The 17,294-nt window shown below is 41.7% G+C and overlaps 2 protein-coding genes across 3 annotated transcripts in view; both read left to right on the top strand.

The window, feature by feature from the left end:
- The window catches only part of LOC146977494 (breakpoint cluster region protein-like), an 88,946-nt gene extending 82,992 nt beyond the window's left edge, over positions 1-5,954 (top strand). Inside the window, exons 20-23 of the mRNA XM_085793781.1 lie at positions 302-436; positions 563-668; positions 1,653-1,815; positions 1,927-5,954. Coding sequence (XP_085649907.1) covers positions 302-436; positions 563-668; positions 1,653-1,815; positions 1,927-2,016 — 494 coding nt within the window. The 3' untranslated portion in view covers positions 2,017-5,954. The remainder of the gene's footprint in view (positions 1-301; positions 437-562; positions 669-1,652; positions 1,816-1,926) is intronic.
- A 2,305-nt stretch (positions 5,955-8,259) lies between these two features.
- Positions 8,260-16,921, top strand: adora2ab (adenosine A2a receptor b). Of its 2 annotated transcripts, none has more exons than XM_085793779.1 (5): positions 8,260-8,698; positions 11,699-12,250; positions 12,386-12,517; positions 14,278-14,381; positions 15,444-16,921. In XM_085793779.1, the coding sequence occupies exons 2-5, from the start codon at positions 12,051-12,053 to the stop codon at positions 16,436-16,438; spliced, it is 1,431 nt and encodes a 476-aa protein (XP_085649905.1). In that variant the 5' UTR covers positions 8,260-8,698; positions 11,699-12,050; the 3' UTR covers positions 16,439-16,921. The 2 variants fall into 2 exon arrangements, with proteins under 2 accessions (XP_085649905.1, XP_085649906.1); XM_085793780.1 differs by lacking the exon at positions 8,260-8,698 and having other exon boundaries at positions 11,854-12,250; positions 15,444-16,468; positions 16,500-16,718.
- The last annotated feature ends 373 nt before the right edge of the window (positions 16,922-17,294 follow it).

Genomic DNA, 17,294 nt, shown 5'->3' with positions numbered 1-17,294 from the left:
ATAGGACAATATATTCTATGCAATTTTAGGGAGGAAAGCTGATCATCTTCATAGTTATTATAACATATCAATGATGATGGATTTTCTCTGGTGTGAAATCATTAACAGGACTCATTTATGAAAGTACATTTTTATTGCATGTGGGTGGCCGTGCTAATGAATGTTCAGGGTCTGTTGTGGAGTGAATAAGGCACTGACAGTTAAAGTCACTGGTGCCAAGATGTTTCCTCTCCCATGTCAGTCGCCTCTGTCGCCGCTCACCCTCCTGTCTTTGTGTTGTTGTCGTCTCCTTCTCCTGCAGATAACAAAGACGTGTCAGTGATGATGAGTGAGATGGACGTCAACGCCATCGCCGGGACCTTGAAGCTGTACTTCAGAGAGCTGCCGGAGCCTCTCTTCACTGATGAGCTCTATCCCAACTTTGCGGGCGGCATCAGTAAGTCAATGAGCTGTTGACATAATCGATGCATCGCCCAGCTTTTATCATCAGTTAAATAAACAATCAAACGGACTGATCATTGGAGCAGTTGTATATTTGAGAACCTGATTTCCTTCCTTTCAGCGCTGTCTGATAGTGTGGCTAAGGAGAGCTGCATGTTGAACCTACTGCTGTCGCTGCCAGAACCAAACCTGGTCACATTCCTCTTCCTGTTGGATCACCTGAAGAGGTATGAACCACTAAACACATGTGCTAGCATAATGTATAGACAGGTATGGAAACACAAACACACAAAACAAATAAAACTCATGTGGATATATGCAAAGCAAATAGAGTCATAAATAAAAGGAAGTGTATTCATGCCGGTATCAAAAGTGTTCTGGAAAAGACTTTAATTTTATAATATTAAAAATGTAAATATAATCCCACTTTATCTCAGTATCCTTTCAATATGACCTGCTGTTTTCATGGTGGTGTACTGTAGTGTTACCAATGCTTGTATACTACTCAAGCAAGAGCTGTCACTGCTGGGGGATGTCATTCAACTGCTAACAACAGCTAAATGTCCTCTGGTTACCATGGTTATTTTGAACCCCAAGAGGCTTCAAAGTACTGTAATGCGAGCACCAACAATGCACACACACCTGCTTTAAAGCATTACATGTGTATTGATCATGCAACGAGACAGCATGATTGTTGAGAACATGCTGTATGAGGAGGAAACAATTCCTCATTCACTGTTATATTTAATAGAACATTAAATATAACAGAGCCTGAGTTTAGACCTTCAGTTACTTTAGTTGTGCGACCAACAGTTCAATAGGAAAATAGATTTGGTTTTAAATGATATAAAGCAAAGCAAACAATCCTGATATTGGAGAAGCTTTAGGAAACAAACGTTTGACCCTTTCAGTTAATAAATGGCTGAAGTGATTCGTGGATGAAAGCGTTGTTTGATTTTCTGTCTAGACGCTAATGAACACTGGGGGATTAATGGTTTTTCAGGAATTTCAAACGGGAGGCATTGACTGTGCTGTCACCTGTATTATCCCTTAAAAATACCAATGTGAAATAAGACGGGACTGATTTACTGTCCACAGAACCGGATTGTCCTTTACTGTCGCTGAAGATTTCTTCTTAAGAACACAAGAGGTCTTGCTTTGTGTCTTGTCCTCCATATACGTACATCTCGTGTCTGTCTTCTTCTCCCCAGGGTGGCAGAGAAGGAATGCATCAACAAGATGTCCCTCCACAACCTGGCAACGGTGTTCGGGCCGACTCTGCTGAGACCTGCCGAGAAGGACAGTAAGATCCCCACTAACCCCACGCAGCCCATCAGCATGGGGGACAGCTGGTCCCTGGAAGTTATGGCACAGGTCAGGCTCACTTTTCTTCCTCTCTCTACTCCCTTTTACATTTTTTTGCAACCTAACCACAACCTATTTTTTTAATCCTGCATGTGTGTCTCTCCCTCTCTGTCCATGCAGGTCCAGGTGCTGCTGTATTTCCTCCAGCTGGAGACCATCCCCACACCGGACAGTAAACGACAGAGTATCCTCTTCTCCACTGAAGTATAGAGCTCATATGTGGCTGACTGTGTCTGCCTGACACTTTGATCGTAAGGGAGTGAAAAAGAGAGGGACCTTGGCTCAAAGTGAGCCTCTAGTAGTATGTTTTTGAATTGACTGACTGGACTCCATGAGGCTCTTGCAGCTGGTTTAGGATTGTCTCTGCCCTGCCTGAACACAAGAGGGCGACATTGGGCCTCTGAAGCTCTGAGGACGTGAGGTCCTCTGCGTTCATACTGCTCACTTTTAGTACCATTCCTTGTACCTTTGTTGATGTTGCGGGTACATCTGCCATCTACATTTCTCCAGCATGCCCTTTTGTTGGTCCTAACATGGAACCTTTAAAACTTCTAGACGGATGTGGTTCACAACAAACACGTCTTTTTTGATCCATGGAATTAACTCGCCAACAAATCACAATTTCCATGTATCTTTGTGTTCGGGCATTGTTCTCTATTTGTTCGTTTTTGTTTTGGACAATCATCAAGTAAGTCGAGGCTCTTGCAAAGTATGTGTTTATCCATGTCGAAACATTGCTACATGACCCGTGGGCGGAAAATTCAAATTGTGTCTTACATGATCTCAGCGCATCGTACCTGAGAAGACAAGAGGAGATATTTGTGCTGTTTGTCGGAGTTTAACGCGAACATCCAGAGCTGCCATGTTACCGTTTCTGGCTTCTTCTTTTTTTTTTCCATGGGAAGCAAACTCCTATATGTTCAAATGTTTACAACGTAAACAAAAACCCGGTTGGAGTCAGAGACAAACTCTACAGCATGAAGACGGACTTTAAGGAAAGCGATGAAAAGGAACTTGACGTTTAGAAACACATTGCGATCTGACTGCCTGCAGTTTATCCGACTACAAAAGAAACTTTCCTCTGTTTGTGTTGTGTGTGTCTCAAGGTAGTCTTCAGCATAAATACCCAGGAAGCAATATATTTTCTAACATAGGAGTTGTCTGTGTTCATATCTTTGCTGACGATATGTCCTTCTTATTGTAACATAGGACATCTTGCCAAATTAATATGTCGTTTGTTTGTTTCTAGGGAGAAAAAAAGAAAGCAGTTGTATTTACAGATACAGTATGTACATAATCTTAAAGTTGTATTTTTTTTCTTTTTGGTTAACAGTATAATCATTGTTGCTATTACTGTAATTTATTTTCGGGCCTGGGGGATAAATTGGTTTTGTTTTTATGTGAACTTTTTGGGTTTGATTAAGAAAGTGGTAGGTCTTAGCCTTGACTTCAAGTCTTGCAGTAAATAAGCAGGATTTAGCCTTGATCTTCTAGAAACTACTCAGCTCTTCTGCCCAGCCTATCAATTACTCATTTAGATATGATTATAACTGAAGGTAACACACACATATGCAGTTACGCACTGTATGCTGCTGTGGAAAAAGGCACAAGCTCTTTAACTGCTGGGTGTTTCTCAGCAGGACGTCTCGCATCCAGAGGCCATCGTCTGTCTAGTGTAGACATTATGCAATGTCATGATACAGCACATACACACTCACACACACACATATGGCATTGTCTCCTCTAATCTGTGGCTGCAGAAGTGCACTCATGCAATGTTAGAACTACTGTATTACAATTCAAGTGGCCTGAGCACTCATATGTGTTGGTTTAATGAAGGAATCTAATTTAGTTTCATCTTCTCCTGATGTCTTTTTTTTCTATTATTTCTCTCAAATGTCCTTCTAATTCTTTGTCCCTGAAGGTCTCCCAACTACTTAGCCAAGTTAAAGAAAAGCTCTTTAGATTTTTTTGTTTTTTTGTTTTGCTACTTAAATGACAAATTTCTAAGTTTAGTCTCGTTGTCCTTGATTTAACATGCAGGCATGTTTTTATTTGGCTTTATTTTTTTCTTTATGTTCCTATTCTTGCTGTTCTGTTTACAAATGTGTCATCACAGACTTTGCTTTGGGATGCTGGTTGCTCACGACGATGTGGTTTATGTTTGTGAAGTGTGTCGTTGTCTGGCCCACAGTTGGTTTCTCATATACAACATAGGCATAAAGCTAAAGCAATTGATCAGTTTAATGGATCTGAGAAGGGCTTGTTAGATAGATATCACAGAAAGGCAGATGTGAGTAAGTGTTATTAATAACAAATAATGAATCTTTTAGATGAATGTCCTCAGACTTTCCTTTTGAATACATATCAACACTCGAAATGTTAAGAACACCAAACAAAAAGAAAAATCAATATTTGATGCTGAAAAGATGTTTTAAGTTGCCTGTCTAGACTTCAGATGAATCATCATTGACTCATTCCCATGAACAAGACTGTCGAGGTTTTATTCTGAAAGTGGTCATGCCCAACACAGTTGGTGTGTGTGTGTGTGTTTTTTTTTTACCGCCATTGTGTACTTCCACTAACTTTGGCCTATGTAGCATGCGCACAGTCTTTCATCTATATTTCAGGATGTGAGACAGAGAACGAATCCACCTTCATCAATTCCTCCATTTGTACGTCACCTTTAGAACAAAGTCCTGATTGCCTAAACACTACTCTACCCTATCGTGCCTCGACACTTTTCCTTTGGTTTAGCACCTGTGGTAAATGTCAGTAAAAAACTAAAAATAAGAAGAGGAAACGCTGATGATGGAGACGTGGTTAAGTCTCCTGTTGCCTTTGCTGAGGACAGCCACACACCTTTCATCTCTTAGAGACTAAGACAGGACCTTAACCTTAAGCATGGTCTTAGCTCGCATTGATACACGCCCGCCACCTTCGTCTGACTGTGATGCTGTAATCCAAACTGTGTTCATGTCAGTCTTAATGGGACAAAGGACAGAATTTCTTTGTCTTTGTTTTTAGCTCTTAAACCTTTCAGCTCATTTAATGCCTTTTTATTTTTTATTTATTGATGCTTTGACCCAATTTAGTATGAGAAGGTCTACTGGATCTATTTATTTATGATATAATGTCATCGGAAAACTAATGTTAGAAAAATGGTCTTTATATGGGGTGCTTTTATTTTGGGAGAAGTGAAACCTATGTTGGTCTGTTAATCGAACGTCATGTTAACGTCACAGCTGCTTGTGTCGGAATCACAACCACAAAAACATGTTTCAAAACCCTCAAACTCCTCATCTAATGTAGTTCTTTGTGTTTCACAACAGACTGGCCACTGTGATTGTTTAGCTATCTGGTCTAGATAACTGAATAGCAGGCACAGGTTCTTGTCTATTTTAAAGGGTAGATTCAGTGAGTTGACATAACTCTGACTTCTCCTACATTTTTCCATAGAGTTGTATATTATGTATTATACTAGAGAGTACATAATTTGGTTTCCGTTTAATTTATTGTGGCGTCCACTGACGTATGATCGTCCAGGATTGATCAAACCGGTACACCTCTAGTCTCTTTGAAAAGCCAAACTGTCAGTATGTGGTAGAGGAGTAAAAGAGTCTTATATTACTCTAAAAAATCTGCATTGTTTTGGTCTGTTGATTGTCAGTGTAACTGCATGTACCCTCCATAATACAGTTCCCTCCATCCCCCTCTGTCAGATTGTAAAAGTAAATACATCAGAAAAGGTTTAATTTCTCTGTGCAATAGCCTGAAAGTATGGAACATATTGCTCTATGTGAAAAATAACTAATCTCTTGGATTTATTGTGACATGTCCTGATAATTATCAATACATTTCCATACAGTTAATAGTTTACCCCTCTGCCTCCACTTTTCTGACATTAAATGGAAGTTAGTTTTGTTCTATTCAACACACAACATGAAGCTGAGGAAGAAACTTGTTGACCAACCACCTCTTTCCACCTTCTGCAAATTTTTTGACTCTTGTTCCTGTTCAATATTCAATGTTCTGCTTGTAGAACTGTAAAAAGGAATACTGTATTCTGAGGGAAACCATGTTTGGAAGGCATTTGCAGCCCATGTTTGTACACAAAAATGTTAAATAAAATCTCCTGTATCTACATAGACTGACTGTTTGAATCATTCTCTCTCTCTAAAGAAAACAGAAAAAGAAAATCAATCAGAAAAGTCTCATACAAAGAACAAGCAGACAATGGATTTGTCTTAAATACAATCAAATTGCTTCTATTCATCTTTACCAAAACAACAAACAACATTTAGGATATATTGTCATATTGTAAAACCTCTCCCATTGCAGCAGGAACAAAATCAAAGAACAGTGACTCCTACTGGTTAATTGTAGGTGTTGCAGGTTGAGCTCGTCACTAACTGTTGATCTTGACTCACTAACAATGTTTTTACAGGAATGTGTGGTTGAGGTTATTTTAACTGCTGAGTCAGGATCACCTTCTTTCCAACAGATACGCACTGTTGATGCCGTTCTTGTCGTAACACCAAAGAGGATGTTGTGTATTTGATAGATGTTGGAATAACCACACTACTCCATTTCCTTCTGTGAGGTGTTTTCAGTTTTTTTAGGGCCTTTACAAAGGGGTTCATCCAAACCTTTTGATTTTAACTCACTTTATTTCTCCAGCACCAGTTTGATCAAGAGCCCCAGCAGTACTAGAAAAGTCAGTAGCACCAGTGGCGTGCACAGACTTTTTGAAGGGCAGGGGCGAAAAGGAAAAAAAAGGGCACATGTAGCGCGACCTCGCCATTGAAGAGGGCACTTTAGCACACGTTTTGGCTTCCAAGAGGGCACTTTAGCACACATTTTGGCTTCCAAGAGGGCACTTTAGCACACGTTTTGGCTTCCAAGAGGGCACTTTAGCACACGTTTTGGCTTCCAAGAGGGCACTTTAGCACACGTTTTGGCTCCTAGAGGGCACTTTAGCACACGTTTTGGCACTTTAGCACACGTTTTGGCTCCTAGAGGGCACTTTAGCACACGTTTTGGCTTCCAAGAGGGCACTTTAGCACACGTTTTGGCTTCCAAGAGGGCACTTTAGCACACGTTTTGGCTCCTAGAGGGCACTTTAGCACACGTTTTGGCTGCCATGAGGTTCACTTTAGCACACGTTTTGGCCCCCATGAGGGTACTTTAACGCACGTTGTGCACGCCACTGAGTAGCACCTTGTCTTGACCTCTCTCAAGGCCATGTGGGAGGCCACGGAGGCTTAAGTATGCCGTGGTCGAACTTGGCAAGGAGTGATTTCAGATTGATTTACATTTCACCAGATGAATAAACAGGCAGCCACGTTTGTGAACAGAACATGTAAATAATCCAGCTCCACTCCTGATGGTGATACGTGATAGAGCATAGGTGACGGTCAACAGAACTGTTCCTATTACGTGTTTTTGCCTGGATGCCTACAATACTATTCTGACATTGTTGATTTACATTATTCATGCAGATGTTATCTATGCTGTTTCTTGACTTAAGGCCAACAGCTTCCTCTGATTTAAAGGCAGGTCCTCAACTTCAACCTTTTTGCTTCCTTTTTGGACAGGTGTTTGATGTGTGTTTTCACATGTTCTTATTGAAGGTCACTCTTGCGCCAATGAAAGGGATTGCCATGTTTTTGTTGTGTGGTGTCCATCCATGTAGATCCATGGTGGTGTCACATTGCCATGTGTGAGTTCAGGCTGGGGCAGTCACCATGTAAAAGAGATGTGAATAAAAGAATGGTGTTGGTTTTACGTCAACACAGGCAAAACATTTTCTGGATTTCCAAAAACATAATTAGACAATGTTATCTAAATTGGATGAATCATGAGTTTGACTGATAATCTTGTGCTGACGTCCTCCACAGCTTCACTCTCGTCACAGGGTAAACTTGCTGGTTCTTCATAAGAAGCATGAGTGTTAGTAATACTTCTCTATAGTCTTGTTAATCATGTGTGCACTTGTCAAAAATTGTGTAAACCAGTGTGACAGACTTGAGCACTGCAGTGACCTCAGTGTTTCCGAAGCATATGAGAAAGGCAAAAAAAAAGGGGAAAGAAAAATGCAAAAGATAAATAAACATGTTAATATTATCTGTGGCCTTGATCAGATTTATTTGTCTCACTTTCACTTTGATACAGGATTCAAACTGAAATAGGCCAAGCTGATGTCCCACCTTATGAACCACAATGAGGTGGCTCAGAAACCGCAACACCAGCCTATGACACATTTCCACAACAGAAATAAACATGCATTTCCTTGCAACCCCATAGGTACACAGGTTGAACAAGCAACCCATAAGGACATGGCGGAAGTGAATACAGACTGACTGTGACTTTTTATGATGCATGATGTGAGACTCTGAGTGTGTCGATCTGATTTATTTACTAATCAAGCTTTATTTCATTTGTATTGCCGTATGGTTTCTTTCTGCCACCAACCCCCCCACGTGCTGCCATCGTTTATTCCATCCTTCTATACGTCACTGTTTACGAGAAGCCCCCCCACCCACCACCCGCCCCCGTCTCTCATCACACTCCGACCACATGCACGTATGCACACACACACACACACAAACACTGAGGCGGCGTGTCGGTGTCCGCGCGTTTTCCTGTTGCAGCGCGCTGGTGCTGGTGTTGGTGCGCACACCTTCAAACTTCTTCAAACGGGAACTGGCGCCGTCAGAGACAATTTAACATGTTTTTCTTACTGATTCACCTCGTCTCTCCACACTCAGGTCTCTAACAGCAGCAACCTGTTGCGTTTGTCTTTTATTTTCTAATGGGCGCAGGCAGCCCAACACACTTCATCCTCTGAACGCGCTGATTGGGAGAAAACAAAGAATTATTTCCATTCAAGGTAAGAAAAGACATGCTGTCTCTTATGTTTTATGATAATATGTTAGTTTATCTTCGGACCTTTGTCTTATACATGAGTTTGAGGTGCAACAGGTGTTTTTTTTTTCATGATCTATGACATTAACCAAAAAGATACCAGATATCTGGTTGGGGGGAAAATAAAAAGGTAAATAACAGGGGTGATATTTCTGTAAGTGTGTGGGCTGGTAAATAAAAGACACTCACTGGGGATCCGCCTTTTCCCCATTACTAGACAGCTTTTACCTCAAACACACAACAAGCCCTGTGGTGAGTGTTCATTATGGACTGAGTGTTGCTTTGTTCAGATAATGTTTCTGTCTCTATTTGTCTTCTAACCTGCTCCTGCCATCGAGAGTGAAACATAATAGTCATAGTCTTAATAGTCATACACTAGTCTTTCCTTTCGTTTCCCTTCGACTTTGATGGAGCTGAGCTGGTGCATTGATTGACAGGTCAGTGACAGATCCTCACCAGCAGGATATGCATTTGCTTATCACTTCCTCCAACACCCAAGGGAACCTTTTTTTCATAATAATGGGCAGTAGTGTTTTTTTTTTTTTCTGTTTTGTTTCCAAAGTAGCCAAGTGCAAGAGTTCAAAAAATAGTTTCACCATGTGACAGCTTATGTTTTAGGCTACCCTGTAAACTTCAGCACAGTGAGTCCAATTTTGTCTTTTAAATTTGAGCTTTTTTCCAGGTTCTGAAACTTCTGCAGCCTCTTAAGAAACTCAAAGGCTGGACAAGAAACTGTTTCTGTTGCTGTAGCTTTCCAAACCTGCTGGATAAACCCTGGTTTTTAAATTCCTTTGGGCTGTGAGAAGGTTTCAGCAGCAGAACAATAGATGAAAAGCAGGACTTTGGTCCGATGTGCTGCCAATCACCACTGTGGTAAGGCCACACGGTTCTAAAATGAATGGCAACTTGTAGAAGGGGTAAATATTATTTTTCCTGTTTGCTGTATGTTTTCAACACAGTTATCGTTGGTGTGTCCTACATTTCCATGTAAGGACACTAAAGTGCAGCGCGGGTGGAGTCAGCATATTTTAGCTTGGGTTTTTTGATAAAGTAGGCAGCCACAGTCAAGGGTGTTAAGAGGGGATTCAAAAGAAATGACCTTTGTACCTTTAAATCAATTTAAAATGAAAATAATGTACATTTTAGCAGAACATTAAAGGCAAATGTGAGTTTCCATCCCTAATATTTTCCAGCTTGGTAGTACTACTGCTACTCAATAGAACTTGATTTAAACACATTTTACCAAATATATTAGGCTATCATGGAAACTTTAATAATATGAAACTTAATTGATTTGAACAATATTAACATTCATGCTAATATGAGTTCAAATCAATGTAGTTTTATATTGATATGTTAGCCGGTGTTCAGAGATGGAGCTGCAAGGAAAAGGTGAGGGCTTCATAGACGCCAGACCCTGGACAATAGATTTAAAGAGTGACACTGTTGGTTCTACATTGTAATTTTATATTAAGAATTTGATCATTACTGCATTAATCCACCTTAACATGTCGGAGAGATGTTACGCAAAAACATGGACATTGATGGGGAGGAGTGTGACTGAATGAGGATTGGGAATTCCTCCTCTCTGAGTTACGTTATATGTATGGCACCAAAAATAGGTCAGACCAGACAGACTCCAAGCTTTGTTCCTGGATGGACCAAATTTCCCCATAGCTGATTTGTTTGACTTACATTCAATCAAGTTTGAATCTTATCTTGTCCAGTCTCACTCATTATTAACCTTGACAGGAACTATTTACCAGTAGGCTACACGTCTTTTTTTTCTTTCTTACTGAGGTCAATACACTTCACCTTCAGCACTATCTGCTCTTAGTCTCTTCATTGGCGGGATGAAATGTGCCATATGGAAGCTCAATTAGATGTAAATGCTTCACAGGCTGATATACTGTAAGCTGCAATTCTGAAGCCAAAATATCAACATTTAACGGTAAAAAAAACAAAAAACTTAGTAATGATAATGACAAAAAGTCAGTTTTATATGAAAAACATTTTTTGATCTGAATCCCTTAAAGGAATAGCTAACAATTTGGGTAAACAAAAGAGGTAAGCATTTTAGCATTTAGCAACAAGCAAAGCAAATTGTTTGGATTTGGATTGGTTAAAAAAAACATGAGTGAACATTTTGGACAGACCTTCAGTTTGCCTATATGTAAAACAAAGCTAAGCTAAAATAAGATATGCTAAACCACTCACGGCTCCAGAGTGAACACACAGATGTTAGAGTGGCATCAACATGTTCATCTGCTAACAGGCAAATAAGTGTGGGTCACTATGAACAAGGCTAAATCAGTCTGTTCAAATTGTAGTAATAAAACAAGGCCAAGCTAACGTCTGTGGTTGTAGTTTAAAGATACGGTAATTGCAGTTATTTCTAACTACAGCATCAATGCAGCCAGTTATTATTAACCGGTGTGATCTGGACACCAATCTGTCTGTCATCCTTGAACTGTTGTCCCCTGCTGAACTGAGTAACTTGACCTACATTTCATTCAAGCGCTTTCTTTGTGAAGGTTGTAGCTACTCTTTGTAATAATATACCCTAATCTCCTTACAATGTTGAGGCACTTAACAAAATACCCTGAGAAAATGACTGAAGAGGTAGTTCAACAAAGTGTTCCTGCAATTGTACAATGGCTGTCGAACTCATAGATGGCTTACTTTGGGTCATTATCAGTGATTCTTTCGAGGAAAGCTTGTCAGTGGCGGGAATGATTAGTATGTGGAAGGGTTTCGGGAAACTTTTCCTGAAATAAAAGGTGCATTGTCACACTGTCTGCTTTGGCCCTGTGTGGAAAATACAGCCCCCCCCCCCCCTCCTCTTGTCCTACAGAGATAGATGGCTTTTCTGACCTGTGTGAGGTAACCTGCAATCTGTTTGTATACCACTGAGATTGTACTCTCCCCCCCACCCCCACCCACCCTTCTCTCTGTCTCTCTCTAGACCACTCCTCTTAATTTGGTAGCCATCGGGCAAAACTCCCGGGCGCTCCCTCCTCGATCTTCTGCTGCCATCTGTGACAAAGTTTACAGAGCTGAACAAAGAGGACACGGAGAGGAGGAGTGACAAACCGGCGCGGGAGAGCATGAAGCGAAGTCAAGTGTGATGTTTGTGGTGGTAACTTCCTGCCTCAGTCACAACCCCCCCCCCACCCCCACCCCGCCCCCTACAACCACTCCGCCCTTAATTCCTACCATGCAGTTTTGGTAAGCAGGTATTTTGTCTGAAAACACGTTGAGCTGCTGGGTTTGTGGGATGAGAGTGCAAAAAAAGCAAAGAAGAGGAAAAAATAACCATGCTGAAGAATGACCAGCTGGTCTACATTGGCCTGGAGCTGGTGATCGCCTGCCTGGCTGTGGCTGGGAACATCTTGGTCTGCTGGGCCGTCTACCTCAACTCCAACCTGCAGAGCATCACCAACTTCTTCGTGGTGTCACTGGCAGTGGCTGATATTGCTGTGGGGCTGCTGGCCATTCCCTTCGCCATCACTATTAGGTATCATCCCAAAATGTCTTTTTTTTAATATATATATACGGCTCAAAATCAGTGTCAGTTCTTCAATCGCACTAAGACTCTTGGGGTAGTGATTTAACAAATATTAACTATGTCTTTTTCTGAATCTTCTCTCAGCACCGGTTTTTGTGCCGACTTCCACGGCTGCCTGTTCATCGCCTGCTTCGTCCTTGTGCTCACCCAGAGCTCCATATTCAGCCTGCTGGCAATCGCCGTGGACCGCTACATCGCCATCAAGAAACCGCTCAGGTGAGTCCTTCACTAGATGTAAATTATGTCTTATTCAGATTATTTTTCTCTTACTGTTGAATAGAAACAGTTACCTTTTTTACACAGTCCACTTTTCACACATCAGAGATAAACCATTAGAGGTGAGAGGCGTCGTGCAGCAAAACACAATGAATTACAGAGGGATTTATTCAATTAGGGCTAATGTGGCCGGCTGTGGGTTGACAGAGATGTATGTCTCCGCAGGCTTTATTAGGTTACTCTTTGTGTGCTGCTGGACATGAAACCTGCTGAAGGCTTTGATCATTACCATCTGCTTCCATCAACACCACTCAAATGCCATTTCTTTCAAACGGCTTGCTCGTTTTGCAGCTTGCAGCAAAGTTCCTTATTCATTCTTTCTGCAATAGGTATTTTGACACACTGTTGACTCACATTGTACGTATGCGAGGTGTAAGCAAGCCCTCTCTTGTGTAGTCACAGCTGCATTCCTTCCTCCTGTCATGAGGGGATATTTCACAGAGTAAGCCACAGCAGGTGACACATTTGCATAAGCAGTTGCATAACGGCTTCTGCGTCTGTTTGTGAGCTCACACTGGGGCCACAACCCTGGCACCGAAGACCGAAGTGCTAATAATTCATCTGAATTTTAGGGAGCTTTATATAGCCTACTGGCTGCCCGTGAAAGATATCAGTCATGTGGCATATTGGCTACAACACAAGGGGACAATTTTAAGTCAGTGTAGTTGAGCTGATGTCAGAGAAAACTGTTATTATCCTACAGAGGTGAAGTTTTGTAGTCTTGAAATACCTTCAAAATTAAGAAAAAAAAAAAAGTCTTAGGGGTTAGAAATCAGAGAGAAGTGTATTCATTCATTAAAGCAGAAGTAAGCGGAATATTTGTGTTAATATAAGTCTTAAATAGTTATATCTTCCGACAGCAATCACTTATATAGAGTGTTTGGTCTGAAACACGGGTCTGTCAGTCACTCTGCTCTGCTGTAAGCCGAGGAGAAAACTTTCCTTGTATCCTACAACCTTCATCCAATGAGGAGAGAGAACGGCATAAAGGGGCGGTCCTCTCTGTGTGTGCAGCCAAGGGATGCGCGTGAATGTGGTGACGTAGGGACGAGGGCGGGGACTGCTAACTCCATCGGCTGACAGGAAGTTAGCCAAAACGACCGGATCGCTTACTTCTGCTTTAATATTGTCTATACAGTATTATTGGTGCTCTAATAAAAAAGCATATAATAAATGATCAATACAGCTGATACACTCAACTGATCACACTTCGGTTAGGTTTATTTAACCTAACTTCATCCTCAATACACACGTATGTGAAAGTCTCAGTTGAGGTACAAGCCATAAAAACAGGAAAATAATGTGTTTCACTGAGTTGCTCGGAAGCTTTCTAATGGCTCAACCTTGTTCAGAGTGAGTGGGAGGTCTGCCGGTAAATTAAAATAAAGGAAGGAAATGTACATTCACACAAATATTTGTAGTCATGCTAACCATTTCACAAGATGTGTCCACTTCTCCACCATCTAGCATGTTTTTGTCACTATGAGGCCTCACAGTTTTCACTATTCAAAAGCCAGTAACCCAACAACTCAAACCTCTCTCTGCTTTATTAAATTAATGCAGTCAAGCTTGAATGCACAACCATTTTCTCCTCATTTACATCACCAAACATTGACTTTGCCTCTGACAGATATAATCACAATGCGATCAGATAAAGCAGCTGGCCCTCATGGATCATTTTGTTCTGCTCAACCTTCCAGGTACAGCAGCCTGGTGACAGGGCACAGGGCGAAGGGCATCATCGCTTTGTGCTGGATCCTCTCAGTAGGCATCGGCCTCACTCCGATGCTGGGCTGGAATACAGGTAGGAGAAAATATGGGCAAATGTGAACCCTAAACTGTAGAAAAACATACCTGCTGCCCCTTTTACATCGTCCTTAGGTTTCTGAGAAGATCTGTTTGATACCTTCCTTTTGTTTCAACCTCAGCTTTATAAAGCCAGGAAATGTGAAATTAAATAAATGGATGAGTAACCAATAGATAAATAGATAGAAAACTTTACTCAACCACAAAGGGAAATTCATCATCGTGAAGCATTGATCAAAAATAATCTCATCTTCTAAGAGACCCTTTTTAAACCTCAACATCCTTTTACGAGAACAACCATTTTCAAAATGGAGAGTCGTACAGCATGAGGGGGAAATATGCACTTGGGGAAAAAAACGGAAATGGATTGGTGTTGTAATTACAGAGAAAAGTGCTCTGATTCATGTCAATATTGACAATTAGAGGAAATGCATGCATTTTCACTTTGGCCTCAATTCAGTGAAGTGGTTCTTACCGCTTAGATGATTTCAGAGAGGAAAACTGAGGCCAACTGTTAGATAGAGAGTCTGAAACCCAATCCCTGCACATTAAAGGGATAGTAGCATTTTTTTTAAAGTGGGGTTGTATGATCTAGTACTTTAAGTACTTTAATTGAAGTAGAAGACTCTCTGCACTCCTCCCGTTAGCAACGCCAGCCCATAGCCCTGCCCAGAGATTTATGACATACAGTGTTGTTAACAGACCCAAAGAAACGGCCTATTTTCGCGGCCTAAAAGAAAAATACACAGTTCCATTGTTTGCTATAATATAAATTTTTCCAGCCCCTCAAAGTGCAGGAAAACGCAGTTTTTATTTGGACCTAACCAACTGCTGATCGGCGGGTGCTAACCCTGGGCGGAGAGGGACACGGGATAGATCTCTGGGCAGGGCTATGGGCTGGCGTTGCTAACGGGAGGAGTGCAGAGAGTCTTCTACTGCAATTAAAGTACTTAGGGGCTATTTGTAGATCATACAACCCCACTTTAAAAAAAAATGCTACTATTCCTTTAACCTGCCGTATATGATACAATTAAAAAAGATCTCTGCCTCTGTTGCACAGGATGGAACACCACAGGTGCGGCCAACAGCAGCAGCAGCAGCAGCAGCGGATGTCCTGAAGGCATGACCGAGTGCCTGTTTGAAGGAGTGGTTACCCTGGACTACATGGTCTATTTCAATTTCTTCGGCTTTGTGCTGGTGCCTCTCATGGTCATGCTGGTCATCTATGCTCACATCTTCATGGCCGCGCGGCACCAGCTCCGACTGATGAGCCTCAAGGTCGCGCACGCGCCCGCTCCCGGAGTGGTAACCTCTCCTTCCAGCTCGTCTCGTTCAACCCTGCAGAGGGAGGTGCACGCCGCCAAGTCGCTGGCCATCATCGTAGGTTTGTTTGCCATGTGCTGGCTCCCGCTGCACATCATCAACTGTTTCAACCACCTGTGTGAGGACTGTAACCGCCCTCACATTTGGGTGATGAACATCGCCATCATCCTCTCCCACGCTAACTCTGTTGTGAATCCCTTCATCTACGCTTACCGCATCCGGGAGTTCAGGCAGACCTTCCGGAGGATTCTGTACCAGCACATCCTGGGCCAGAGGGATGTTTGCGGGTTTGGACTCGGAAGTGGTGTTGGCAGAGGTGTTGGGAGCAGCAGCATCAGGCGGACCTCTTCGTCTTCCCCTAGAGAGCGCTCGTCATGTGAGACAGTGGTAAATAGTTACATCCTGGACCACAGTCCGAACCGAACTCCACCCAACGCTGCTCACGAGGCCTCTTGCAACTGGACAGCAAAGTTAGACTCTGCACCAAGCAGCCTCATACCCAACGGACACCAAATACAGGGTGGCACCCATTCTGCAACGCAACAGCAGCAGCCGTGCATCATGGGATTTTCCGCGCAGGATGGAAGCGACTCCGTCTCATATATGGAGAGAACGACAGAGGTTTCCGAGCTGAAAGACAGTAGGAGCTGCATCGCTTTTGTAAATGTTCACGCTCTCTCTTTGAAAGAGAGTGAGTGTGTCTGCAGTCCAGAGCTCACACAAGTCTCATGATATTAATATTTAAGTATTTAAATTATATTTCTGTTGCCATATAACATGCAATAGTCAGCACATACAGTATGAAAACAATGAAGAAGGACTAATGAATCCTCAACAAATCTACAGCAGCAGTTAGTCAGTTTTTCTGAAGTCACATGAACTGATCACTAGGCAATAGTTTGCTCTGCTTCGCTATTTTATTCTTCTCAACAATCTCTGGGATAGATCGGATCTATACGTAAACAAACATGTCTTGATGCTTAAATTCTTTCAAATGAATTTAAACTCTTTTGTTGTATGTCTCTAAGATAATGTGCATCTTAGTTTACAAAATATAACACTTTCTCTCAACTCTTCTGTATATTTCAAAAGGCTGTAAATCTTTAAACTCTTTAACTGCATTTATTTGATAAAGTGCCTCGTGTCACCTTTTGTAATGGCCATCTGTTGTTGTTTTTACCTGATGGAGAATTAAATACATCTAAAATATGTAGTACATCATTCTCTAATCAACTATGGTCGCTTTTTCCAGCCAAACTGAATGGCATTCAGTCAATGCTCAGCTGTTACTGAACAGCTTCACTGCACACCTTCGTACTGCTTTAGATGAGGCGCATACAGACTGAAACATGTCTAAGAGCTGTGACTAATGGTCTGAGTGACCCATAAAACGGCCCACTGTGACAACTTGGGGGGAAAACAATGACGTTTGCAAGTGTAAGTCATGCACTATCTCTTGTGTATAAACCTGTTAAAAAGTCATTTCTCAAACTGCTGGATAGCTACATAGCACATGATGTTGCTACTTTGATAACTGCTGGGCAACCTGTGTCTGTTGCTCCTCCAACATCTATGAGACATATGACTC

Source organism: Trachurus japonicus, chromosome 12 (assembly GCF_045865225.1).
Source record: "Trachurus japonicus isolate A0001 chromosome 12, Traja_1.0".
Taxonomy (NCBI): domain Eukaryota; kingdom Metazoa; phylum Chordata; class Actinopteri; order Carangiformes; family Carangidae; genus Trachurus; species Trachurus japonicus.
This window is presented reverse-complemented; position numbering and strand designations above follow the sequence as displayed.

Coding starts and splice junctions, on each gene's coding strand:
- adora2ab (XM_085793779.1), top strand. CDS start 12,051: ATGCTGAAGAATGACCAGCTGGTCTACATTGGCCTGGAGCTGGTGATC. Junction 12,251..12,385: donor CCCTTCGCCATCACTATTAG/GTATCATCCCAA, acceptor ATCTTCTCTCAG/CACCGGTTTTTGTGCCGACT. Junction 14,382..15,443: donor GATGCTGGGCTGGAATACAG/GTAGGAGAAAAT, acceptor TCTGTTGCACAG/GATGGAACACCACAGGTGCG.